General features: G+C 46.8%; 4 protein-coding genes across 4 annotated transcripts; all 4 read left to right on the top strand.

The window, feature by feature from the left end:
• Positions 3,465 to 4,940, top strand: LOC8072291 (xyloglucan endotransglucosylase/hydrolase protein 24). Its single transcript, XM_002448429.2, has 3 exons — positions 3,465 to 3,921; positions 4,045 to 4,244; positions 4,343 to 4,940. The coding sequence occupies exons 1-3, from the start codon at positions 3,628 to 3,630 to the stop codon at positions 4,701 to 4,703; spliced, it is 855 nt and encodes a 284-aa protein (XP_002448474.1). The 5' UTR covers positions 3,465 to 3,627; the 3' UTR covers positions 4,704 to 4,940.
• On the top strand, positions 7,738 to 9,299 carry LOC8072290 (probable xyloglucan endotransglucosylase/hydrolase protein 25). The gene is made up of 3 exons (XM_002448428.2): positions 7,738 to 8,099; positions 8,272 to 8,471; positions 8,596 to 9,299. The coding sequence occupies exons 1-3, from the start codon at positions 7,806 to 7,808 to the stop codon at positions 9,011 to 9,013; spliced, it is 912 nt and encodes a 303-aa protein (XP_002448473.1). The 5' UTR covers positions 7,738 to 7,805; the 3' UTR covers positions 9,014 to 9,299.
• LOC8072289 (villin-4) lies at positions 11,783 to 19,571 on the top strand. The gene is made up of 23 exons (XM_021462724.1): positions 11,783 to 12,021; positions 12,151 to 12,232; positions 13,003 to 13,102; positions 13,422 to 13,490; positions 13,607 to 13,849; positions 13,934 to 14,111; positions 14,189 to 14,321; positions 14,499 to 14,661; positions 14,967 to 15,117; positions 15,203 to 15,303; positions 15,769 to 15,924; positions 16,077 to 16,145; positions 16,212 to 16,280; positions 16,386 to 16,523; positions 16,620 to 16,748; positions 17,046 to 17,193; positions 17,286 to 17,296; positions 17,387 to 17,527; positions 17,614 to 17,739; positions 17,881 to 17,946; positions 18,345 to 18,663; positions 18,766 to 18,926; positions 19,014 to 19,571. The coding sequence occupies exons 2-23, from the start codon at positions 12,177 to 12,179 to the stop codon at positions 19,125 to 19,127; spliced, it is 2,841 nt and encodes a 946-aa protein (XP_021318399.1). The 5' UTR covers positions 11,783 to 12,021; positions 12,151 to 12,176; the 3' UTR covers positions 19,128 to 19,571.
• LOC8072288 lies at positions 22,115 to 26,732 on the top strand. Its single transcript, XM_002448426.2, has 2 exons — positions 22,115 to 22,510; positions 26,079 to 26,732. The coding sequence occupies exons 1-2, from the start codon at positions 22,426 to 22,428 to the stop codon at positions 26,285 to 26,287; spliced, it is 294 nt and encodes a 97-aa protein (XP_002448471.1). The 5' UTR covers positions 22,115 to 22,425; the 3' UTR covers positions 26,288 to 26,732.

The raw sequence follows: 27,152 nt of genomic DNA, 5'->3' as shown, positions 1-27,152 counted from the left end.
TGGGCCTTGTTTAGTTCTAGAGTATAAAGTCTTGGATGTTAGATCGGGTCTTACATATAAGTGCCACATGTGTTACTATAGCACAGTTTGTCTCCTTCAAGTCTAATTAATCTGTCGTTGGCACATGTGTTACTATAGCACTTTATTGTCAAATTATAGACTAATTAGGTTTAAAAAATTCATATACATATGTCTCAACACCTGATGGAATAGGATACAAAAGAGCCTAAACCAAATGCAGAGCTTTGGACACTAATGATCGAGATGCAGACTCTACTGAACCCAGCAAATGAACTCAAGGGCAAGGCTTCACAACAGCAGCATGATGAACTTTGAAAGGCACAACTAACCGAACTGTAGCTTTGAAGGAGAGCAGGTTAGCTGTTGCCACTGTAAGTTAGTATGTTCATTTGGCAGAAAAGTCATGCTAAAAGTATTATTCGCTGATTTGTTGTGAGAGAAAATACTACTGAATAGCTAGCAGATTCGGAAAACAAGCTCAAGTGAACAGACTCGAGCACACTATAGTTTAGACTCCACCAAAAATGTTTTTTTTTTTGAGAAGTCACTGGGAGGGACGATAGTCTCTATCTAAATAATTTTCCACTGGTACCAACAAATCAAGAAATGGAGGGTGCAAAGTACCACTTACATAGATGGGTCATGAAAACACCAACTGTTGTTCACCATGAAAACACCACCACCAGGTGACTATGCTCCGGCAACCTCCATTCCAAAAGCGATTGTTGAGCTTCAAGTCGAGTCTGACAGACGACAACCATGAATACGGTCTTGTTTAGTTCACCCCAAAATTTCAAAAAAATTTCAAGATTTCTTGTCACATCGAATCTTGCAGCACATGCATGCAGTATTAAATATAGACGAAAATAAAAACTAATCACACAGTTTAACTGTAAATCGCGAGATTTAACTCTAGTTAGTCTATGAGTAGACAATATTTACCACAAACAAACAAAAGTGCTACAGTAACAAAATCCAACATTTTTTCACATCTAAACAAGGCCTACATTGTCTTTGAAGCACATCCGACATCCAATCGACGCCCGCCAACACCATCAAACCTGACTAGCTACACTTATAGATGTACAACGGGCCGGCACGGGGCGGGCCACGGGCCGACCGGGCCGGGCCACCACCGTGCTGCGGGCCGAGGGTGCGGCCCATGGTCCGGCCCGTGGGCCATTTTCCCGGGCCGTGCCGCCCGTTCAGCCCGGTCGGGCCGGGCCGGCCCACAGCCCGACAAGCATTTCATGTCTTAATTTACCAGTTTTTTTTTAACAAAGGTCAATTTTTTTCACAAATCACAACATATGAAAGAAGTAGCATACAATTTCATTGTTTCAAGCAAAACATATCTCAATTCACAAGTTATATCAAAGAGAAAAAGCACAAAATCACAACATATAGGACAAAATGAGCGGGCCGTGTCGGGCCACGGGCCGACCGGGCCGGGCCACCACCGTGCTGCGGGTTGAGGGTGCGGCCCATGGCCCGGTCCGGCAACGGGCCGGGCCGCCCGTGGCCCGCAAACACCGGACCGGGCCGTGCCACGGACCGGGCCAAAAGGCCGGGCCACGGACCGGGCTAGATTTAACGGGCCAAATGTACATCTATAGCTACACTTTGAGCAATTAAACTTCAATCTGCTATTTTGTGTTAAAGTAGCCGGTCCTGTATAGTGCAGGCGAAAAGCTGCACATATGGTTAGGCAGTAGAAAATGCTAACTATAGACCCTTGTTTGAAGGAGCGTCTATAGTAACTATAGACCATTGTTTTGAATAAGTGTCTGTAGTATAATTGTTATAATACGGACCCTTGTTTGAAGGAGCGTCTATAGTAACCATAGACCCTTGATTTGAATAAATGTCTGTAGTATATCTGATGTACTCAGACCCTTGTTTGGATAAAGCGTCGTTGGAATTTTCTTACCACAGACGCGTCTTGTTTCTTGTTACAGACACTCGTAACTGAAACGCGTCGTATTACAGACGAGCCGTAGAGTGTCTGAAATCAGTTATTATCACAGAATCCTTATTAAAGACGCTCGTACATGCGTCTGTGATGACACTTAAGGCGCGTCTGTAATAAGCTTTTTTTACATAGTGTCTATTCAAGCCAGGACTAGCTACTTCCCTTTTATGCTTCCACTAAGGTCTTGTTCAGTTAGCAAAATTTTTTGGATTTTAATACTGTAGCACTTTCGTTTTTATTTGACAAACATTGTCTAATTATAGAGTAACTAGTCTTAAAAGATTCGTCTCGCGATTTACAGATAAACGGTGTAATTATTTTTTATTTTCATATATATATATTCATACATGTACCGCAAGATTCGATGTGATGAAAAATTTTTAAAAATTTTGAAAACTAAACAAGGCTAAGTTATGAAGATATTAGAATAAGAGGTACTTGAACTCTCGTTACTAACCAGTCAACAGGCCCACATCCGATATACGTGGCTGGTTGTAGGTCCTGGTAGACTGGCTAGGCTTGGACTACGCGCCGACCCTACGGGACCAAAAAGCCCAAAACGGAGCATGCGGCCGAAATAAGAGACGCGGCGGCCAGTTGGTAGGCCGACCACGACCATAGCGGACCAAGAAGTACTAGTGGTCCAAGCCCAAAAGACTCCACCTGCAGCCAGTTGAGCGAGTCGGTGGTAAGCTGGCACTCCAATTCCAATCGTACTGGTCGGTGCCCCACGGTCAGATGCCAAGCAGGAACGAGCATTCATCTGGAAATTATATGACCTCAGACACGTTGACAGATTTGTACGTAGTTTGTTCGGGATTTAAATTTATTCGTCTGAACCGCCTGATCTCGTGCCGATCTGATTCGTCGCATGATGCTGTGGCGGACAGACATTGGTCAGTTTGTATGTAACCGATGCCCACATGAGCATATCCGCAAGAATCCGCAGAAAACCGTCCTAGGAGGAGCACGCTGGTTGGCTCATCCGATCCTCCGCATTCCGCCACGGCCCACGGGTGAAATCATGCTCGTGGCTTCCAGCCGGCCGCGGCATTCAAGCCGGTGGTTGGGCTGGGCGGGCGCCCCGCCGGTGCTGCTTCCACAGTCAGCTAGCTGTACCTGTACGACGCGGCGAAAGGAACACGACCCGGATTCTGAAAAACCGCGTTGCCGTTGCCGTTGCCCCTCCTTTGGGACGCCTTCCTTCATGTCCCCGTGCGTTCGGCACCGGCACCTGTCGCCCCTCGCACGCGCTGTCTTCCTCGCCGCCAAGAGTTACGCCCAGCAGCACGACAGGCAGGCACACAACCCCGCTGTCGTCCGCGCATCGCCAGCCGGACTCCCGGAACGAGACGCGAACATGCGCCTCGATCAGCCGCCGCGCTCTGCTCTGCTCTGCTCTGCTCTGCCCTGTCCTACTCCTACGTACATCCGCGCGTCGATCCATTCATTCCTTGTTGCCTGCCCGTGGCGCGGACTCTATATAAGCCCTCGTGGCGAGGCGAGACACGCATCATCATCCGTCGCCACCATCTTGGATCCATCCATCTCTCGCTCGCCTGCTAGCTATAGCTCTTCCCTTCATCTCACACAACACAACACAACAGCGCTTTCGTGTGAGAGGCTTTAAGCAAATGGCGAGCGCTTTTAGCTCGAGCGGGGCTTGCGTGCTGCTGGCGCTGCTCCTGGTTCTCTTCGCCACCGGCGCGCCGACGGCGGCGGCGGCCGGCAGAGTCGACGACGGCCTGGAGGTGACGTGGGGCGACGGCCGCGGGAGCGTCTCGCCCGACGGCCAGGTGCTGTCGCTGTCGCTCGACCACACCTCCGGCTCCGGGTTCCGGTCCAAGGACACGTACCTCTTCGCGCGCGCCGACGCGCAGATCAAGCTCGTCCCCAACAACTCCGCCGGCACCGTCACCACCTTCTACGTAAGCAGCGCTTCTCGTTGTTGTCAGCCTTCTCGATCGCCTGCTTTCAGCAATGCATGCGTGGCTCGATCGATCGACCTGTGTTTCTGACGACGACGATGGTGTGTGCGTGCGTGCGTGCAGTTCATCTCGGAGGGGCCATGGGATGTCCACGACGAGGTCGACCTCGAGTTCCTGGGGAACGTGAGCGGGCAGCCCTACACGCTGCACACCAACGTGTACGCCAACGGCAACGGCGGCAGGGAGCAGCAGTTCCACCTCTGGTTCGACCCCACCGCCGACTTCCACACCTACTCCATCGAGTGGACGCAGCAGCACATCCTGTAAGCATTCGCACTTTCGCAGACGACCACACACCATTGCCGACGCACGCCGATCAGTCAATACAATCCTCACTCGCTCTCCATGCCATGCAATGCAGCGTGCTGGTGGACGGGACGCCGATCCGGGAGTTCAAGAACCACGCGGACCGGGGCGTGCCGTACCCGTCGTCGCAGCGGATGCGCCTGTACGGCTCGCTGTGGGACGCCGAGGACTGGGCCACGCAGGGCGGCCGCGTCAAGACGGACTGGTCGCAGGCCCCCTTCGTGGCGCAGTACCGCAGCTTCACGGCCACCGCGACGCCGCCGGCGGCGGCGACCACAGCGGGGTACGGGCAGCAGATGGACGCGGCGGCGCAGCAGTCGATGAAGTGGGCGCGGGACAACTACATGGTGTACGACTACTGCGCGGACACCAAGCGCTTCCCGCAGGGCGTCCCGCCGGAGTGCTCCATGCCGTAGTAGGCGTAGAGATGGGCTAAACCACGGTGCACTTTGATTGCGATGTCGATCAGAGCACTACACGACGTACAGGTCATACGCATAGATTATATATAGTCTCATTCATTGTTTATACCGATCGATTCTTTGGTGTGAAAGAATATTGTAGTATAATTCATTTGGTTGGTTGCAAGAGGTCGTACCCAAGCTTCAGTTTCAGCGGGTTGGCCACGGGAACAGCTTTCTGCTTGTTGTTTATTCTGGCCAGACATGCATGAACCCTCCTTTCCTCGGGAAACCAGAGCTCGTTCCTTGACCGTACGGGGACGAGTAGCTTTGCGTGTATGCAGTTCGTGCTACAAAACTTTCCCCCGTCAAGTATATTGTATAACTTTGCGGAAAGAAACTTGCACAACTTTAATAATTCATTCACATAGGTATATAGTTTGCCATTTGACACTAACACGATGAGCCGGCACAGACTCGGCCTGAAAAAGCACGGCTTAGGCATAGATTGTCAGTGCCAGCACGGGCACGATTGCGGGCCGTGCCTGGGCCACAAGTTTAGCCCGTATTGCTGGCACAGACACAACATGATTAATGAGTGGGCATGATAATGGCCCAATTATTTTTGATTGTTGGATAGATTTACACTATTTTTAGCCATCTAATTGATTGCGACCTTGGTATAAAAATAGATCCTTCCTCATTCTCTCATTCTTCCACTCCCAGCCGCCATTCATTCTCTTGCTGCTGGTCCCAAGCCACTCCCTCCCCTGCTCTTTTTCTCCTTGACTTAAGGCACTGTTGCAGCGGCGGCACAAAGAAGTCCGCGCGAGGCACAGCTGCAACGGCGTACGGCGACAACAACGTGGGCGCGCAGCAATGGCGAAGAGTGGTGCGGTGGCATCGCGAGCGGTGGCGCGGCAACACCAGTGACGTCCTAGCGCGCTGCGGCATAGCGAGCCAATGCCGGCACGGGCACTATGGGCCGCTGCGCTCGGCGGCACGGCACGGTTCAAGGCTCTTAGTGTCGTAACTGGACCGAGGCATTGGCACGACGGCACTATCAGGCACACGGCACGATAGTGCCACCGTGCCGCATAGTGTCGTGCCCCGCTGTGCTGTGTCTGATCGTGTCTGTGCCAGTGCCGTACCGGGCAGTCCATTTGGCCAACTATATGTAGGTATAACTTTTCTTCGGAACAAACTTTTCAGCCTAACTGTTTGGAAATAATTTTTTATGAGCAACTTTACATAAGTTTTTCGTATGCAATATCTTTGAATAAAGTTTTGTAGCTAAATTACCCTTAAAAAGGCTTGCAGAAAAAAAAAATTATATGAATAACAAATTATTATAGTGCATAGAAGAAAATAAGTAGGTTAAATATGAAAGAAAAAATAAAAGAAAAATAAGAGAAAATGGAAAAAGAAGAATAAAAAGAAGAAAGGCTAATTAGGAATGCTGGCTAGTAGTGGAAACGCAAATGGGCGCACACTACACGCGCCACGTCCTTGGAAACAAATTCGATATGAATGGTCCTCTCCAAAACACGGTGCGTATATGCAACAGTTGTGTGGATCATGGGACATCTGATTTAGCATTGTGCGGTTAAAATAATACAATGGCCCACATGTCGGTCGAACAGTTCGCACAAGTCTAGGTCTAGCTTGATAGGATGGTCATCACCCGACTTCCCAGCCTCCTGGGTGCACGCGCTGCTGTCCTCACTCAAGCCGGGCACCAACCCGTTCGCGGGAGCTCGTCGCGCTCTTCTGGCTCGGGGGTCATCTGCGTCGCCGCCGCGAGTGGAGCTCATGCTGGATTGCTGGTGCTCAACTTCCGCAAACAGTGCCGGTGTTGTGCGGGGTACTATGGCAGTTCGGTTCACTTCATGCACAAGCCCCGACCTCGCATCTGGTCTGTGCCCACGATCCGACGCCAAGCAACAACGCTCGGAGACGCCGTTCGTGTATTTGGAGGCGAAACAGTCTAATGGCCGGGTCTTGCTGCCAGCGTGTCTTTGAACTACCAACTTGAGTGCCACATATGCAAAACCAAATGTCAAAAAACTAGCTTAGGGATTAAAATGACTGTTTAGCAAAGTTTAAAAATGTTAAATATAAGGTTTTATAGGTTAGGGGATTACGTTATTAGAGGGTTATTTAGACTTTTCCCAATCTATAACGAACCCATGTACCATACTCCATACACAAACTTCACATTTCGTCCTCCCATCATGGAATCAGAATGCACACGAAGGCAATGATTAAGACAGAACTCAATCCCGCCGCACAAACAGGGCAAGGAATGCTAAAGGAACTAGGCACATAAACACAGAAGAACAAAGGGAAAGAAAACAAGGAATTCAGACGAAATTTTAGCTTAATAGGTGCTTGTTTCGCGAAACAACAACCTCTTTTATCACCTTGCTATTGTTCCATTTCATCAAAATTCCAATATGCTTTTGCATTAGACTATTGCGAACACATGATTGATATGTGCTCATATGTGTCAAGTTGATGTCAGGAGATGATCAAGATTTGGTAGGTGTTCCGCGATATGTCTCTTTGTTGTGTTGATGTGAAGGTATAAAACACAGAGATGATTGATGTAAGGTTGTGCTATATATCCAAAGCTTGGTCAGTTCGTGCCGTGTAACTCGTCGTGCCAAAATCTTAGGTGAGACACAAAATTTATCGTGCCACGCTGTATTCTGAACCGTGCCAAAAGATTGTGCATGAGCTGTCCTAAAATAACCGTGTGCCTAAGTCCTATAAGCTCTAGTGACAAGCACATTAAATCAGGTCAACTTCTTGCTGGCTTTCCCATCTCTGTTCCCCTTTGGCCAATGTCCATGAATTAATCCTTCCATCCTTTTCTATGCTTAGGTCTTCGTTAGCCAGCCAATAATCAAACTTGTTTACACCTCCCAACAACTATATGGCGTCGCCGAGTTCGAGATGAGATCGATCTTGCTGCGTGGAATTTGACCCTGGTAGTGAGTCACATCGCCCAGTGACCCCCAGTCTCTGCATATAGCCTGCACTTGACCACTGCCTCGTGACTGCGTCCCCTCCACACGCCATTTCCACACTTCACACCACCGGCAGCCGGGAACCATGGCAGCGGCTAGGGCGCACCTCCTAGCCTTCCTATCGGTTCTCACGACGATGGTGGTCGCCCTCTCTTCGGCGGCTGCCGGTGGTGGTCGCATGACGGACCAGCTCGACATACTCTGGGGCCCGACGCAGCTTCTCAACGGAAGCAACGGCGACGACCAGACCATCGGGCTGTCGCTGGACCGCGTCATGGGGTCGGGCTTCCGGTCCAAGACCTCCTATCTCTTCGCCAGGATCGACATCGACATCAAGCTCGTCCCGGGCAACTCCGCCGGCACCGTCACGACGGTTTACGTGAGTGAGCAACAAGACATGCAAGCATAACATACTACATACTCTGACATTATTATTCATGCATGCCCATCTTGTGAGAACGACCATTTGCGTTCGTTCCTAGTTCTCTGACGATGATGGAGTGATGGATAGTTCTCTGATCGAGTGATGGATCCAATGCGCATGCATGCAGTTGATGTCTGAAAAGCAGTGGAAAACCCATGACGAGATCGACCTGGAGTTCCTGGGCAACCTCACCGGCGAGCCGTACACCCTGCACACCAACATCTTCGCCAATGGCTCCGGCGGCAGGGAGGTGCAGTACCGCCTCTGGTTCGACCCTACTCTAGACTTCCACACCTACTCCATCATCTGGAATTCAGACGAGATCCTGTAAGCCCCTCTGTTCTTCACTACATCCACGGAATTTTTTAGCAGTCGTCGCTAGCTTTCAGTGACGAGAGTCTTTGCTGAAACAACAAAAAGTGAGCGAATGAGACAATGAGCTGAGTTTCAGGATCCTGGTCGACAACAAGGCGATCCGGCGGTTCAGGAACCACTGGAATGCCGGCGTCCCCTTCCCGGTGTACCAGCCGATGAGGCTGAACGGCGTGCTCTGGGACGCCGACGACTGGGCGACGCAGGGCGGGCGCGTCAAGACGGACTGGACCCAGGCGCCGTTCACCGCCTACTTCCGGAACTACCGCGCCACCGGCTGCGAGCCGAGCGGGTTCGCGTCGTGGGTGTGCGGCCAGCAGGGCGCGGCGCCCGGCGGCGGCGGCGACTGGTTCGACGGCGGAGCGGCCGGTGGGCTGGACGACATGAAGCAGCAGGAGCAGCTGAGGGAGGCGCAGGATAGGTACATGATCTACAACTACTGCACCGACACCAAGAGGTTCCCTGGTGGCTTCCCCACGGAATGTGGGTTGGCGTAGAGTACAAGTGATGGTCACATTGTTTCATTTTTTTACAGTACCTCTCTAGATCTAGACTAGAGGAACGAAAACAAGAACAGATGTGCAACCATTTCTAGATTGGTCATCATACGCAGAGATTGTATTATTATTACTCCGATGCGCACCATATATAATTGATAGATATGTCAGCGGCTGAAATTTCCCGCGAGTGGAGGGATGGTCAGGTCAAGCAAGGTTTCGCTGCTCATGTATGTGGCCTCGCTCGACGTAAGCAGAGCGAGACGTGTCGTATACTTCAATCATTAAGAAAACAATAAAATGACTTTAGCACCAATAAGTTTTCAATAGTATTCGAATAACTTTTTAGTCTTGAATTTTATCATGAGTGATGACGCTTGAGGTCATGAGTGATGACGGATCCAGTCATCCTCCCCTCTGGCCACACCTTCGAGCCCCGTAGCATCTAGCGGTGGCTCGACCGAGGGCACCTCACCTGCCCCATCACCAACCTCCCGCTGCTGCCCTGCCCGCTGCTCATCCCCACCCACGCACCGCGCCGCCTCATAGCCGCGCCATCGTCTCGCCTTCTGCGGCGGCGGCTCCCGTCCATACGGAGCAGGAGCGCGCGCGAGGCAAGAAGTGGTGCCGGTTGGGTCCACATTGCCCGTGCTGGCGCTGCTGAGGCTGGCCAAGTCCGCCGCAGCGGGGCGGAGAGAGGTGCTGGAGTCTGGCAATGCGGCGGTGCTGCTGCGGCACACGGAGGCCGGGGACGAGGCAGTGGCCAGGGCGCTCCTACACCTCAGCCTGGATGGACGGCGCCGTGGACGTGCTCTCCGCGGCGGTGTCCTGCGGCGGCGTATCCGCGGCGTCCGCGGTCACGGTGCTCACCAGCCTCGCCATTGTGGACGTCACCAAGTGCACCATTGGGGCGCACTCGGCACTCCTCTACCGTCCCAGCGCTGGCGGGGCTCCTCTGCTGTGGCGGCCTGCGGGAGCGCCGCGAGGCCGCCACGGTGCTCTTTGAGCTCTACAAGCTGCTAGAGAACCGCCGTCCCGCGGTGCGAGAGGACTCCCCGCCCGCGCTCGCCGACGTCGCCGCCGAAGGCTCCGCGCACGACGTCGAGATGCTCGGTCTCCTCGCCAGGTGCCGTGAGGGGTACCAGGAGCTATGGTGAACGAACTGGCACTGGTGGCAATCAAGCTGCAAGCTTTCGACCTCTGTGAGGCTCTGGTGAACGATGACAGTTGCAAGATCGCCAAGAAATCGTAGAATTGGATCATGCTGTTGTCCAAAGATGAATTTTACCATGGGTTTTGGTTTTGCATCTGCTCTGCTCGAGTTATTAGGGCCTTGTTTAGTTCACCCCGAAAACCAAAAAGTTTTTAAGATCCCTGTCACATCGAATCTTTCGGTATATGCATGAAACATTAAATATAAATAAAAATAAAAACTAATTGCACAGTTTATCTGTAAATCACGAGACGAATCTTTTGATTCTAGTTAGTCCATAATTAGACAATATTTGCCACAAACAAACGAAAGTGTTAAAGTAGCGAAATCCAAAATCTTTTCGCATCTAAACAAGGCCTAGGTGTTGGCCTCATTATACAGAGGTAGCAACAGCAAAGGTGATGTATCCGTGCATATATGCATGGCAATGAGTGATTAACCAACTAGCTAGTAGCTAAACATCGGTTGTGGTGGCTTATGCTTTGTTTAAATCTAAAAACTTTTCAGGTTACATCGAATTTTGCGATACATAGATAGAGCATTAAATATAAATAAAATTATAATTAATTGTATAATTTATTTATAATTTGCGAGCTGAATCTTTTAAGTTTAGTTAGTTTATGGTTGAACAAAATTACCAAATACAACAAACAAAGAGTTTTTAGATCTAAACAATTACTATACGCGTCGCGTTATCATGCATGCAGGCTCAAGAAGTGGCGGTGGCAGATCATGCAACCTGAAGATGCGGTGGTGGCAGAGGTTCAGTGGCACTAGAGGAATGGTGGAAAACTTTTGCACGGTGTTAAGATGTGAGAGTATTTTGGCCTTTTCTTATCATAGTCTGACACACTGTTAGAAGTAAAATTGCACGAAATGACGTAGACGATAATTTTTTTTTTGAACGATGATACATATGACTGCTCGAACTTTTTTAATGGCTCGTAAGAAATTACAATCTACGTACATGTAAAATCTCAATTTAAAAATATATTCTACATGCGAGTAATATAATAAAACATTAAGCTGGTTGGAATGTCTAGTTAGCCCAGTTTGAGTGACCTGTTCCAATGCACTGTTTCCAAAACAAATTCGCTGACAGGACATCAATGAAACGAATAATGAAACAACATCCACAATGCATAAGTTTTACCTTGACGTTTCCTAAGCTGGACAAAACATTTAATTACTGCAAAATGATTAGATCACATGCAAGATGATGAAACGATTTAGCCCTCAGTGGGGATTTCATCTCGTTTCACCGCGTGGGAAACAACGCCCGCGGGGTTTTACCATGGTGAAACTACGTCTTTCTCTTTCCTCTTCGTTTCATGCAAAAAGTGCAGTTTTGCAGCTGATATGACGCTCTAATAAATGTGCATGACATCCTGATGAACCTCCCACTGTAACTAGCCTTAATGCACCCCTTTTCAACGTTTTTACTTGTTCTATGCTGTTCTCTCATGCAGACAAATAAAATGAGGCGTGTTAACGTGCTTAATAAAAAAATCCTCCATAAAAGAAAACAAACTCTTTTTTTTTTGTTTATAGGGCAGAAAACACCCATCGGGATGCTGGAGCAGAAGCAGGAAACGGACGCATGCGGTCTGATTTTGTGAAGAAGAAGCTGGAGAGGCGCATGCGCTCGCCGCTCGCATTTTACCTTTTCTTTCTCCTGAATCCGTCTTTCACGGATGGCCATCTACTTCGCCCCGCTTCCCCCACCCCTCCCCGGATCGTTCTCTCTCCCAAGATTTCCCCAATTCGATCGGCAAGTACAGCCCTCTGGCCTCAGGTGAGAGAATGATCGGAATCCGTCGTCGTCATTTTTCTTTACGCTCTTTCCTACCGCATGCGATGTTGTTAGAATTAGAACAATTATTTTTAATTGCTTAATTTTAACATTCTTTTGATACGAAATCAGGTGAGAGTTCTTCATCAACATCCAGCATGTCAGTGTCTATGAAGGATTTGGACCCGGCCTTCCACGGAGCCGGGCAAAAGGAGTATCCTTTTTTGCATGCTTCCCTATATACTAGTACCTTTTTTCATGGCCTGACATCTTTATATCATCGAGATGCATTGTGAGACCACATGATGACTCTCTTAGGCTAAACAAGTGTGGATAAATAGCCAATTGTTTGTAACAGTAAACATGCTTACCAGCAAGCAGCTAATTAGTGTGTCTGCAGGTTAGTCTGAGAAACATACAGAAGTTGCATACTGTTTGTCAGTTAAACTGTTAAATAACACTTTACATTGTCTTTTCAGTGCTCCCGGTTAGTGATTGCTCTCTAGTCTCTAGTGTCTACTATATCTTATTTTGCTGTGATATGCTGCTAAAGTTTGACATGTTCCTGAAAATGTAATACACATACAGTAAGCGTAATAGATATTCAAATGTCTTGACTTCAGTATTATATGCCAGGAGCCATAAGTTTTGATAGTTACAAACTTACACTGTATGACACAGTAGAACTTTATTTGACATGAACTGTAAAACGTTTTCCGTCTATCATGTCACAAGTGTTTAGCTTTAGACAAAATTAAAAGTGTAGATATATTGTGTTAGAGGGTGGCTGAACTAATATTTTTTTACTAATTAGAGAACCTCTTGGTAACTAAACTATATAGGAATAGTGATGAGGTTGATGTAAATATCCAGCAAACATATCTATCCTTTCGAAGTTTCTTTGTCATTTTGCCTTAATCAACTTTACTGCTTTGTTCATAAGAGTTCCTTCTATGAGCATTGTACTCCTTAATTTTGTTATAGTGGTCTGGTGGTATGGCGTATTGAGAATTTTAAGCCAGTTACTGTGCCAACATCTTCACATGGAAAATTTTACATGGGTGATTCATACATCATCTTGAAGGTATGGATTTATTGATGCCTTTTTTTTACGAATATCCTTTTCTTTAGGAAGATTATTGGTGCACCTTAATTGAAAGGTAAAATAGTTGGTCCTGCTTGCAACAAAATCTTAGAGGCTCTGAGAAATCTGTGGCAAATATTTTCTCTGTTTTTTTTTTCTATTTATCATCTTGTATCATTTAGTGTAACCCTTGATGGTGCATGATATGCTTCACTGTCCATGAAGTTCTCATCATGATACTACAGTCTGTTTATGGTTGATCTCAGTGTTACAATTTTCTTTTACTGCACTGAATATTGTTTCCTTATGTTCCCTGCAGACAACAGCTTTGAAAAATGGTTCCTTTCGCCATGACATCCATTATTGGCTTGGTAAAGACACTAGTCAGGTAGATTTTCAAGCCATTTGACACTGCATCACTTGATTTTGCTCTTCAGGGATATTATACTGGTATTTTTTGTTAATCAATACCTCGCCGAAAATGTCCATTCTTTTCCTTGGTAGGATGAGGCTGGAACTGCTGCAATCTTAACTGTGGAGCTTGATGCTGCGCTCGGAGGACGTGCTGTCCAGTACCGGGAATTACAAGGCAATGAAACTGAAAGGTTTCTCTCATATTTTAGGCCTTGCATCATGCCACAACCAGGAGGGGTAGCTTCTGGGTTCAACCATGTAGAAGTCAATGATCAGGAGCATGTTACTCGCTTATATGTGTGCAGAGGGAAACATGTTGTCCATGTTAAAGAGGTGAGTTATCTAAAGCACTATATTTTTTTCCCCAACTAACAAGGTTTGCTCATTTGCTGATTATGCTTTCTATTTTACGACTAGGTTCCTTTTACTCGTTCGTCCCTTAACCACGAGGACATATTTATTTTGGATACCAAGTCCAAAATTTTCCAGTTCAATGGTTCCAACTCATGCATTCAAGAGAGGGCAAAAGCTCTTGAAGTTGTACAGTATATCAAAGATACTTTCCATGAGGGCAAGTGTGAAGTTGCAGGGGTTGGTAAGCAAATACACTAATGTACCAAAATATCAGAAGTTGCATTTAAAAAGATGTGATAATTTAAATTTTTCTTCTAGAGGATGGGAAATTGATGGCTGATGTGGAAGCTGGTGAATTTTGGGCTTTGTTTGGTGGCTTCGCTCCTCTTCCAAGGAAGACACCTTCACAGGATAATGGGGAAGACAGGGAAATCGCCATCAAATTGATATGGTATCTCACTACCATTTGTTTTAAAAGATCACTACCATTTTTCCCATGTCCACAAATTAAAGCATCAGCTTTAGTTTTCAACAAGAACACTAATATACTATTTTAATTATGCCATCTGTTAGATTAAATTTCTCTTGAAATTATGAAATTGAATGAATTATTTATTTGACTCCCCAGCATCAACCAAGGAAAATTGGAGCAAACTAATTTTGAATCCTTGGCGCGTGAGTTACTTGAGCCAAACAAATGCTACTTGCTTGACTGTGGTGCTGAAATGTATGTTTGGATGGGCAGAAGTACTTCTTTGCAAGAAAGAAAGGGTGCGAGTAAAGCTGCTGAGGTATCTGCATAAATTACTTACGCATCTTCATTATATATTTTTTTGAACGGATGCTTCTTCATTATATCCATTCTAAGATATTATTCAAGCCTGAAAATGAAAAAAAAATAGTTATTTCACTCTCAAATTTAAGGAAAGCCAGTTACTTCACTCTCAAAATGGAAAGAGATAACTATTTTTCTTGGGATCACTACTCATAATGATTATTTTGTAAAACATTTTTTTCTTGATGTTCACAACATATTCATGTTTTACATTATTAATTATGCATCTGTGTGCGCTCAGTTTCTTTTACCTCTATACAGAAACTACTCATTGATGATAGCCGAGAAAAATCACATGTTATCAAAGTGATCGAGGGATTCGAGACAGTCATGTTCAAGTCAAAATTTATTGAATGGCCACCCACACCTGAGTTGAAGTTATCATCTGAGGACGGAAGAGGCAAAGTTGCAGGTAATTGTCTACATATTATCAGTTCCAGTGCAACATATTGCTAATAGCCAAATTTCACACTTTTATCCACTATTTTGTCTTCCAGCTCTCCTCAAAAGTCAAGGATTAGATGTTAAAGGCTTGATGAAAGCTGCACCTGTAAAAGAAGAACCCCAGCCTTACATTGATTGCACAGGTCATTTGCAGGTATTATCTTTTCCAACTCTTATATTTCTTTGTGGAAGGTGCTACGTACCTTCCTCTTGGTTTTGGATCTTTTTAGATTCCATCCCAAACCTATCCCAACTTTCTTGAAACCAAAGGCTTTGTTGTTTCTTGCTAGTTATCTCCCTAAGGTTGAGCTCCCAAATGCAGGAGAGCTGCGTGTCATTTCATTAAAGGTAGATAAAAAAAAGGTCTGAATACATGCCCAAGTCCAAGGCTTGGTTAGTTGTATTTAGATAAGCTCCCAACTGCACCGTGCAAGCTAAACAAAACTACCTTGAATACATGAATGCATAATATGTCCATCTGGATGACGAGATTCCTAATATCCCAGATTCAACCTTACTGCCGATCTACACCCATCTCCTTTGATATCTGCCATAGCATTCATCCACTTATTTTAGGTGCAAGTTCATGGTGGTTTTGTAACCTGTGTATTGGCATCAGGTATGGAGGGTGAATGGAAATGGCAAGACTCTTCTTTCAGCTGCTGATCAATCAAAATTTTACACTGGAGATTGTTACATTTTTCAATACACATATACTGGAGATGACAAGGAGGAATGTCTTATTGGAACTTGGTTCGGGAAGAGAAGTGTTGAGGTAATGTCTGCGCACAAAATCAACATCAGTAATGGTCTCAGGAATTTAAACCCACACGGATTTATTTAAGTCAAGCGATATTTTCATTGTTCCTTAATAAATGTGTTTTTGAGTCAAGTTACTCCTTGTGAATTGATCTTACTTGCTTTCAGGTGGAGAGGGTGTCAGCGATGTCACTGGCTAGCAAGATGGTTCAGGCTGCAAAGTTCCAGGCTGTCCAGGTAATCCACTGAATATTTATATCTTAAATTATATTTTTGGTCTCTAATTTATTTTTTAATGCACAGGCTCGGCTTTATGAAGGGAAAGAACCAATTCAGTTATTTGTCATATTTCAAAGTCTTCAAGTGTTCAAGGTTTGATTCAAGTTAGCAGTCAAAATCCTTGACCTGTTCTGAAAAATCTCATACTTCATGTTGAATGCTCTATATGTTTCCTCTCTGTCTGAATTTTCAATATAGGGTGGCCTTAGCTCGGGATACAAGAACTTTGTTGTTGAAAATGATATTGTGGATGACACTTACTCTGAAGGTGGGATTGCCCTATTCCGGATTCAGGGTTCAGGATCAGAAAACATGCAAGCACTTCAAGTAGACGCGGTAAGTTTGGCATACTTTGGTTTGTTAAGATATTTATGAGAACATTAGTCTTCTCTTCATAAATGAGCTTCTTAATCTTTTTCATCTTTTCTTTAGCTGGCTTCGTCCTTAAACTCGTCCTATTGTTACATTCTACACAATGGAAACACCGTGTTCACATGGACTGGCAATGCTACGACCTCATTGGATCATGAATTGGTTGAGAGGCAGCTAGATGTAATTAAGGTCTGAATATTCTTTCTCATTGGGGTGAATACACCTTTGTACTTATGCAGATTTCCTGATGATCAGTATATTGGTAATTTGGTATCGACGTTAAACCTTGACACCCCCCCCCCCCTCCCCCGCGCGAATATGCATACTGAATATTCTTCCATGTTTCTGATAAAATAGTCTGAGTATGTTATACATAAGCAATGCTCAATGGCGCTTTTGTTCGTGTCACATGTTCTGCGTATTTGAATTCAGTATGCTTTTCCTTTGTCTTAACTCTTCTTTGTGCTTCTGTTTTTTATTGTACAGCCAGATCTGCCTTCCAGGTCACAAAAGGAGGGGAGAGAAACCGACCAATTCTGGGAACTACTGGGTGGTAAATCCAAGTATCCAAACCAAAAAGTTGGAAGAGAAAATGAAAGTGACCCCCATCTTTTCTCTTGCATCATATCCAAAGGTAACTGCAAACAAGGATTTCCTAGGTTGAATTCACTTTTCAACATCTGCTGACACTTCTTTTCTTTGGCCACTAATGCTGTTATCGTCAAGACAATATAATGGTAAGGAAAACAAAGATGTCAAGGTTTTATTGCTAAGTGCTTTCTTGATTTCATGTCTAATACAAACGTTAATTTTAAAATGTATATCAGGTCAAAGATGTACACAACTTTACCCAGGATGATCTGATGACAGAGGATGTTTTCGTTCTTGATTGCCACTCAGACATATTTGTTTGGGTTGGCCAGGAGGTGGATGCCAAAGTGAAATTACAAGCTATGGATATTGGAGAGGTTAAGCCAAAATTATCCTCCCATAGTCTAATTAGAAATCACGATTTCTATTTGTTTCTCACTTTCTTTGTCACTGTAACTGCCAGAAATTTCTTGTTCATGATTTCCTTATGGAAAAACTATCACGAGAAACACCAATATTCACTGTGTCAGAAGGTAGCGAGCCACATTTTTTTACTAGATTCTTCAACTGGGACTACGCAAAATCTCTTGTAAGTAGTTTATGTGTTCTGTAATTGCTTATTGTGAATTAATACCAATTCTATTCCATGAGATTTATACCTATGTATGCCTCCCTGCTATTTAGTTTTGGAAATTAAATTCATCTTTGCACTTCTCAATTTTTGTTGCAGATGCATGGCAGTTCATACCAGAGGAAGTTTGCTGTCCTAAAGGGTGGAGCACCTCCATCACTGGAAGTAAGTCTCAAACAAATGATCTTCCAGTAGCTCGGTGGAAAAATCTTCTACCTGCTTCTTGTGAATTTAGTATTAGTTTCTATCCCAGTATTGGGTTGCAAATTAACTGTTTATTCATGATCTCCTTGTTTATTGATACTCTTGCCTTTCTCGACACTATTAACTTCTTGTGCGGGTATATAGATGAGCACAAATTCAGGTTTTCAGCATTTTAAGTAGAACTAGTATGTCGTCTTTATTACGTTCAAAAAAGTATGTCATTTGTATGATTGAGCCACAACATATATATGCTGACCATGCATAAGGTTTCATAGAAGGACTACAGGGTGGCTAAACTGGCGTCTGAGTTGAAGTCCTACTATCTGAAAGCAACTCTCTTACTATCTCCATGTTTTCAGAAACCAAAACGACGAACACCAGCATTTACGGGAAGAAGTTCAGGACAAGATAAATCTCAGCGTTCAAGAAGCATGTCCACTAGTCCGGATCGTCCACGTGTTCGTGGAAGGTCTCCAGCCTTCAATATATTAACTTCTGCCTTTGAGAACACAAGCAAAATCAATACCAGGAACCTTTCCACCCCTCCTCCCGCTGTGAGAAAGCTTTTCCCAAAATCTGGAGAGCACTCAAGGGTGTCACCCAAAAAATCAGCTATCAGTACCCTCACCAGCTCTTTTGAAGGTCCCTTGAAAAATGCGATACCAAAATCGATAAGAGGTATAGTGAATACAGCTCTTTAAATTTCAATTCTGACACAACATGGATAGCAAATGTTCCAGTACCTTATCTCTCGTTTCTGAATGTTTTTGCAAAACTAAGCGAGCCCTGAGCCAGAGAAGGCAATACAGGGGGAAGGTGCCGCAGGCGGTGCAAATGAAAACGAGCCAGAAGATGACGAAAGGCGCACGATCTACCCATATGAACGTCTGATAACCACAGCTGAAGATCCTGCCCCTGACATCGACGTGACCAAACGAGAGGTGACAAAACTGATCTTCCACCTTCCTTCCACATACGTTTGTCAGATTCAGATGATGATGCCATTTACTGTTATCAACCAAATGCAGGCCTACTTATCGTCAGCCGAGTTCAATGACAAATTCAACATGACAAGGGCGGCGTTCTACAAGCTCCCCAAGTGGAAGCAGAACAAATTGAAGTCTGATGTCAAGCTTTTTTAGCCTGCCCACGGTCGTCTTGACTCCTGAAGACAGTAACCGGTTGTGAGGAGTGAGGGCACCAGCTTTCGTGTTTAGAGCTCTTGTCTTCACCTACTTAGCTTATTCTTTTCGGAAGTTTGGAATTCCAGAGCTCACTTGATCTTTTGTGGGCCTCTTTGGAACATATGTTGATTCTTTTTTTTTTATCAGTTTGGTCAATGTTTGTTTTCTGGGCTTCTGGCGCAATGGCAAAAGTAGAGCTGAGACTTGGGCCGGGCTGGCCCTCTTATGTTTTATGCTGTTTTCGATTATATCCTTTAGGCACAAGAGGTACGTCGCGCCGTGCCGATAGGCACGGTGAATCTTTTGTTTGTTATCATTCGAGGTATGTACCTTATATAATTAGTCTATGGGGTTCAATGTAATATATTTAATATTCCACCAATTATATTCTCTTTTATGGTATCATTTGTCTAGGTTTAGATTCTAACCCTAGCCGTCGCTGCTTTCGCACTGCCCCCCCCCCCCCCCCCCCCGAGAGAGAGGTCGATCTCCGTTGGTGGCAACGCCTCTCTTTAGGCGCCCGATCCTATTGATCCGGTTGCTATCGTTGTCGTCGCACAACAAATCGAGATCTCCCTCTAGGTTGTCGCCGCCTCGTCCCCGGGGTTCGCCATCGGTTGTCGCCATCAACACCTGATCTTCATCGCATGGAGGCAGATGGATCTCGCCCTGTCCCGTGCTGCTGTGGTGCGACCAGGGCCGACCACACACCTCGACCCTATGTTACCATGGAGGCAGCCAGATCTGGCGTGTGTCGCTGTTGTCGGGCGGACCTGCCCATCTCTACCTCATTAATCCGCGTTGGCGCATTCGACCCCGTGTGTTCGTGACCCGCCGTGCGCCTTGCGCCGCCCGATCGGGACGCACCACCGTCGTCGTGTCGTCTTGTTGGGTACATCCAATCTCCTGTTGCTATATCTTTTTGGTTTACCCGATCACTGATTGCGATTGAGTCACCCACCGCCTGTCGACCTCGCGCGTTCTACTTCGGCATCAGCATTGACTTCGGCCTTGTTTAGTTCCAAAAAATTTTGCAAAACAGGTACTGTAGCACTTTCGTTTGTATTTGACAAATATTATCCAATCATGCACTAATTAGGCTCAAAAGATTCGTCTCGTCAATTTCGACCAAACTGTGCAATTAGTTTTTATTTTCGTCTATATTTAATATTCCATGTATGTGTCTAAAGATTCGATGTGACAGAGAATGTGAAAAATTTTGCAAAATTTTCTGGAAAGTAAACAAGGCCTTCATCGACACCATCTCCGAGTACTACGCGCATCTTCTCCGAGCAACAGGGCTGCTGCTGTGTCGGCTCATCGGGCCACAACACCGCTGTCAGTGTGTCCGCTTTGCCGTTGCATCTACATCACCGTCACCTGTGCATTGACGACTGTGTTGCGCAAGCCCTGCTACGCCATCCGTTTGCACAAGTTCTTCGTCCTTACCCCATCGTCGCTGAGACCTACTCGCCGACATGTCTTCCCGCATTGTTTCTTCTTCATCCAGCACAACCACACGGTGGAGGCCCTCTCCCTTGTACACTCGGTATTGGCAAAATTGACGCGTGCTTTCGTCTCCGACTCGTTGCTGGATCTGACAAATCTAGTTATGCCTCGTTGATTAGGCGAAATTATATTCTCCTTCAATTACCATGGTGTTGCGTGATCGTTTTTTCTTGACGCAACAGCAAGCATCCTTCCAAGCCACGGCTTTGCTCGGTTGTTCGTTGTGCGACGACCGACGACTCATGAGTTATGCTAGTGTAACATATTTGTCGAGTCTGTTTGTTTAGCTAAAAATTCATAGCTAAAATATATTATTCACTAATTTATTATAATAAAAAATACTATTAAATAACAGATAGATCTAGTAGATAAAGTGAAACAAACATACCCACGAGATCAACGGAGGCGCGCGCACACAGGCTACTGGTACCACCACACCGGCGGATAAGACAGAACTAACGTCTTGTTAGGATCGGATCTAATCCAAATCCTAGAAAAATCTCATGGTAGTAGGCTAGTAGCCTCTCATCCAGCCACGCGGCAAAGACGACCCCGTTTTCACATCGCTTTCACTTGTCCATCACCGACCCGTTGTTTGTTTCTTGCGTATCCGTATGGACGGACCTTCGCGGTGTAGTCTAGTGTTTCTTCTTTGAGCCCAAAGCTTTGCACGTTGCGGGATCCATGGACTGTCGTGGACTACAACACCAAACATACGGGTTCTTCATCATTCCAAGCGCTTGTAGTTCCTCAACAGCCCTGAAATTCCGAAAGCCCAATAATAATAGAGGCAGCACGTAGCAGCTCACCACTCACCCGATACATACATACATACATACATACATACATACATACATACATACATACATACATACATACATACATACATACATACATACATACATACATACATACATACATACATACATACATACATACATACATACATACATACATACATACATACATACATACATACTCAGAATTTGACGGTCAGATTCAGATGTCACTGTGGAGACAGCCTCCGTGTCAAACCAAACTTTAGCAGGATACCTAACCCTGACGGAAGGAGATGGGTGGACCGTGACACCAGCATGCCGCCGAAGGTTAGGTCGCGGTCGCCGGGCAATTCCTTCCACCCCTCGTGTGGTGTGGGCATACGTACGTACGTGAACGACGCCGTTGGGCGGTCCGGGTCGCGCTCGGGTCAAATTCCCTGTCCGTGCCGAGAGGCACTCGCACGCACGTACGCGTGCGCGCCCCAGTGCTGCCCACAAGTGTTCCAGTTCGACTGGCCGGCCTGCCGCCACGAGCCACGGATGCACGCACGCACGCGCCGCTTCGCTTCCTTGTTTGTTCGTTCTGTTACCGGACAGAGTACCTACCTGCACCTGCCGACCTCGCGAAAGGCACGGGATAAAAAGCAGAGCGCGCACGCCCATCCAAAACGCAGGAAATTCAGCCGTCGGCGGCGGCCAGGCCAATAAAACTGCCGTAACGAACCAACACACGCAGCTCTGCCTCTCCTTCTCCATAAACAGCAGCAGCAGCAGCAGCAGCAACGAAAAGTTGCAGCCACGCACCTGACCTGGTCACCAGAGAGCAATCGCGCGGCCGGGGAGGGCAGCGCGCTCGGTCATCAGAAGCAGAGGCGGCCTGCACTGCAGGGGGTGGAAACCGAAGGGGAGCGCGTCGACGGGCGTCGAGGCTGGCCGCCGCGAGGATCCCGGCGCCCGTGCGCGCTGTCATGGCGTGGTGGCGGAAGAAGGTGGTGTCCCCGGCGCGCCGCGCGTGGGCCGCCGTCTCCACCCGCGTCCGCGCGCGCAACACAGGTACGCGCAGCACCGTTCTTCCCACCCCTAACGCCCTCGATCCGCTTCACGAATGGCTCTTGTCTTGTGGAACTCGTGATCGTGTATGTGCATATAATAGGCTTGTAGCCGGTGGAGTGCTGGCTTTGGCTTTCTTTGATCCCGTGCACGACAGTCGCCGTTAGTTTGCAGGCCATGGTCCGATCGAGATCTCCACCGACTGACTCTGTTCACGGAGGAGTTGTTTCGTTTCCTCCTGGATACACCATCTGAAATATCGCGTTCGTTCTTGTTTTTCAAGCAGGTCATTCACACACATAGCTGGCTGCTTCAGGGCTATCTTCTTGATCATACTAGAGTTCAGTATACTTTTTAGATAATAAAGACTAGAGTTCAGTATATGGATACTTCAAATCACTTCGTTGAACTGAAAAAAAAAATCCTGCAACTGTAACGAGGTAGTAAGTAGCAGAGTGTCGGTGAGGTTTGCTGAACATCGCTATAGAGCAGCAGCAGCCTGAACATCGCTATAGTTGAAGAACAGAGAACTGTTCTGTATGTAGTCGAGGGACGCTAGAGCCTTCCTACATGTCATCCTTCTTAGTACTAATCTATTTCATCTGTCTCATTTAAGGTTCCAGAAAATTCTTCGTCGGTGAAAACACTTGGTCCTCTCATTTTCTCGCCATTTCCTTGGCGTCATACTGAAAAAGAATCGGTCATTCTGAAACTTCGTGATACAATCTTTCAGCCTCTAGGAACCACCCGTTTTAACGCTACTTACTAATTTCATGGGTCAGTAATTAAAGTCTTGAGCAACTTGGTTGTGTAATCTACCTTTACCTCACTCACTGCATGAGTTGACTATTCGCCGATTTCATTCCTACCCGGCAAGCACTTTTATCAATGGTGGAATGTGATTCTTCTCCACCTCCACTAGAGTGTAGAGTGTAGAGACTAGAGTCTTGCTGAGTCAATTAGCTAGACCTTTTTAGGTTACCTCTGGAAACACTCTTTCCTTTATCGCTTCCACACAGCTCCCACTAACTAAAACGCCCTCTCCAAAGTTCTAGTTCCCCTAAAACTTTGCAACATGTGGGCCCAAGTCCTTTTTTTAAAGAAAACATAACAGCCTCTACTCTCTATAGTACTCGTACGTAACACTGGTTGGTTGGTTTGGTGATGCCCAAAAAGATCTTTGGATATCAATGGTGTATTAGGCAGCATTTTTTCCTCGTAGGCAACTCAAATTTCCAATCTGCATGCAGAGAGGTAGTACTCGCCAAAGTTAATGTTGTCAGAGAAAGTCAACCTGGACATGTGGGTACTGTACTACAGTGAAGTGCAATACGAGCGGACGACAGAGACCTTGCAGCGACTTGGGAAAAGAATTAGCATCACCAAACGGCGAGATCTTCGTGCGATTGTTCGCAGCAGTACCTAGTAGTACTAATACTAGCATTAGCACTAGCAGTCGTGCACGGTACACCCCACGAACCACCCAATAGGCGGTGCCAGGTGTCACGAGGCAGATGGCGTGTGTTGTTTCTCAGTACGGTGTACCGCTACTGGTGACCATCAGTGCGAGCTTGCAAATTAAACAACACCCGCAATAATCATCTAATAATGATACCCGTACGGTTAGTTAGTCCTTATCTCAGATCTGCAGCCCACGTCCCTTTCAGCTCAGCCTCAGCGGCACGCAAATCTGAATCCTCAGTCAGAGAACAACGACAGCCATAACCATAAGGGCCAAGTGGGGGGTTGTGTTTCCGTTCCGTTCTGTTGCAGCTCCGATCTCGTTGTCTGTTGCCTCTGTCCCTTCATCAAACGTGTAGTTGTAGTGCCCTGAAATCATCACTCCAATAATTCAGCCACCTCCGTTGCGGTGTGAACCTGGGCTTTCACTCTGCAGCTGCGGCGGCGAGCTTCCGAGCCGCTGCCGCCGGTGTCTGGTCAGTGCTGCGCCGAGAGATTCTCTCTGTCCAGCGGCCGCAAAGGTTCATATGGCGACGTGCGTGGCACCGGACACCGGACAACGGGGGCCGGCCGGTTGGACAGCTGATGTGTTTCGTGATCTGTAGTACTCCTAGCAAGAGTAGTGTACTGTATACATGGCCAAGCAAGAGTAGCCTCTGTGATTAGATTGTGAGCGTGCAGAAACCAATCCGGCGAAAACAGTTCGTTCCACTCTCTCCGATTGGAACAGCGTCACGAGCAGACGCTGCTTTTCTTGTCATCTCGGTTGGATGGAGGCTGAGGCAGCAATGTGACTAGTGATCGACAGCAGACGGACGGTTACCGGCCTACCGGGCGACGGCCTTTTCGCCGCCGTGGAAGCGTAGCCGGCTAGCCGCTTTGCTTTCTGTCCCCGGCCGCCGGCCGTTGGGTTGCCCTGGGTGCGCGGCGTAAAGCCCGTGCCACTAGGGCAGGCAGGTAACCCGTGTCTGTGGGTGGTGCTCGTTCCCAGTCAGGATTTGACTTGCCGGATGCCGATCGAAACGGAATAAAGCAGCCAGAGTCTCTTCTCGGTGCTGGAGCGGCGGCAGGGACAAGAAGCGCGCGCAGACGATCGACGACGAAGCTGGTGGTGGTGAGAGCTCGTACGTGCTCCGGAAGGAAATGTTCTTGGTTCTGGAAAAGTTGAAGGAGATCGAGGAACCCTTTTTTTTTGGTATAGGGGCTCAGGTAGTATCTTTTCCTAGCTTTGGGTCGTGTAGGTTGTACTAGTACTAGAAGATAAGGATGAAGAACCTTACGGTGCAGCATGAGTTGCTGTCAAAGTGGTAGAATATCGAATGAAAGAATGCGGGGAAAATTAAAGAGATGGTGTCGGTCGATCCTCTTACCGTCCGTTTTGTGCTAGCTTTCTGTTGGAACATATGCTTACTACCTCATCATTTTCTCTCTATCTCTATATTTCTCTTTATTCGTTTGATCCGAGTAGTTTCTTGGTTTCTAGCGCTTTGCCGTAAACCGTTCCAACGTCATTTTCGTTTTAGAGAACCGTACGAACACTTCACTTCCTTTTTCAAAGGGAAAAAGGGAAGGTACTGCAAACATCTTAGCGAATATGGGCCTCCAGTTCCAGCGAAAACCCACACAGACTTGGCCTTTTATGCATTTATACATTTTTTTTGAGTGGATGCATTATACAATTATTAGATCGACAAATTCCGGCCCATCCGTATTAGATCACTATGTACTATATGGGCCTTTTGCATGCAAGCTAGGCCCACGACACTGAGACACACAAGAGACATTTTATTATTGGATTGGAATACGAATATTCCACAATTTTATAGCAGTAATAAAACAGTGTCACACATATCGTGGGTATTGATTTGCATTTCATTTTCATTCCTCTCCACCCAAAAATCGGGAGGTCAAAAGGCGGCCAGCATTTCTACACCTTTTTCCGTCCACTAGCAATGCAAAAGTGGACAAAAAACAGGCGCCTCTATCACAATTCACAATTCCCTTTGAATCTTTGATCCTCCTCTATCCTCTCCCTTTTAGGGTGGGGGTGAATGGGTGATCCATGACCATGACCATGACAGTGACAACAAGATCCTTATCTTCCCTGCAGGCAGCGGCGGCAGCATACTGAAGCTTCACGAGGATGTGCAGACCTGTGGCTACAGGGACGTGCAGGTGATGTTCGACATCCTGACCTCGGAGCTGGAGGCGTCCACACACCGCCCCGCCAAGCACCACCACCAGCAGCAGCGCAAGCGGCCGCCGTGGCCGCCGTGGCCCAGCCACCGGTCATCCTCCATGATCGCGGCCGCGCAATAGAGGCCACGCACCACGACGCTGACTGACGGCGGCGTGGGCATGGAGTGGAAAGCTAGCTGCGCGTCCTGTGGATGATGGCGCTGGTTAATTAATAAGCAAGCAGTTCAGTTAAGAACACCGGATTAGCACTATACTATACTAGTACGTGATGATAGCTATTAGTCCCCCTGCCCGTCTCTCCGGCGAAAGAGCGAAGAAATCCAAGTCCAGCAGCGTCAAGGTAGTGTCATAAGCTGGCTGGTCTGAATGTGTTTGTACATAGTACATAGCACCTGTGCTGAATTTTTCACAATACTCGGAGAAATAGATGGAGCAAGAGGGGTTTGTTATTTTTTCCTTCAAGTGTATTATGTCTGGTTATGTTGCCATTTGTATGGTTCATAAGCCCTTGAACAATTTCTGAAGACTTTTTTCAAAAAAAAGTGAGAGGATGTTAGCAGTAACATGCGAATGTTGGTTAGTACTTTGTTGATTTTTTTATACAGAAACGGACAAGCGAAGGAGCCCAATTCATTAGCAACAAAACTATATGTTTGGGTCATGTCTTGTTTGTATGTAAACGGTGACAGTGCAACTTGCTGGGTATCTTTCACGTCAGACGTTGACATTTAACAGAACTGAGCCGCCCCGAAGAAGCAACAGGCACGCACTGGCTGTATTGCTGTATTGCGGCGAGAGTTCCCTTGCCATCAGGCGAGGCGACCCTGCTAGCGTATGCGTCCACTACAACTCCACTAGCCCCTCTAATGATGGGATTTTGATCTCAACACATACAGTGTTATTCAGCATTATGTTATATGTTATTGGTGTGACGCTAACATTTGGTTTCTTGTTGTCCAAAGTGGAGCATCTTGATTTCTTGATA

The sequence above is a fragment of the Sorghum bicolor genome, chromosome 6, assembly GCF_000003195.3.
Source record: "Sorghum bicolor cultivar BTx623 chromosome 6, Sorghum_bicolor_NCBIv3, whole genome shotgun sequence".
In the NCBI taxonomy this organism is placed as follows: domain Eukaryota; kingdom Viridiplantae; phylum Streptophyta; class Magnoliopsida; order Poales; family Poaceae; genus Sorghum; species Sorghum bicolor.
Note: the sequence above shows the minus strand (reverse complement) of the source record. Positions and strands in the feature narration are given on the sequence as shown.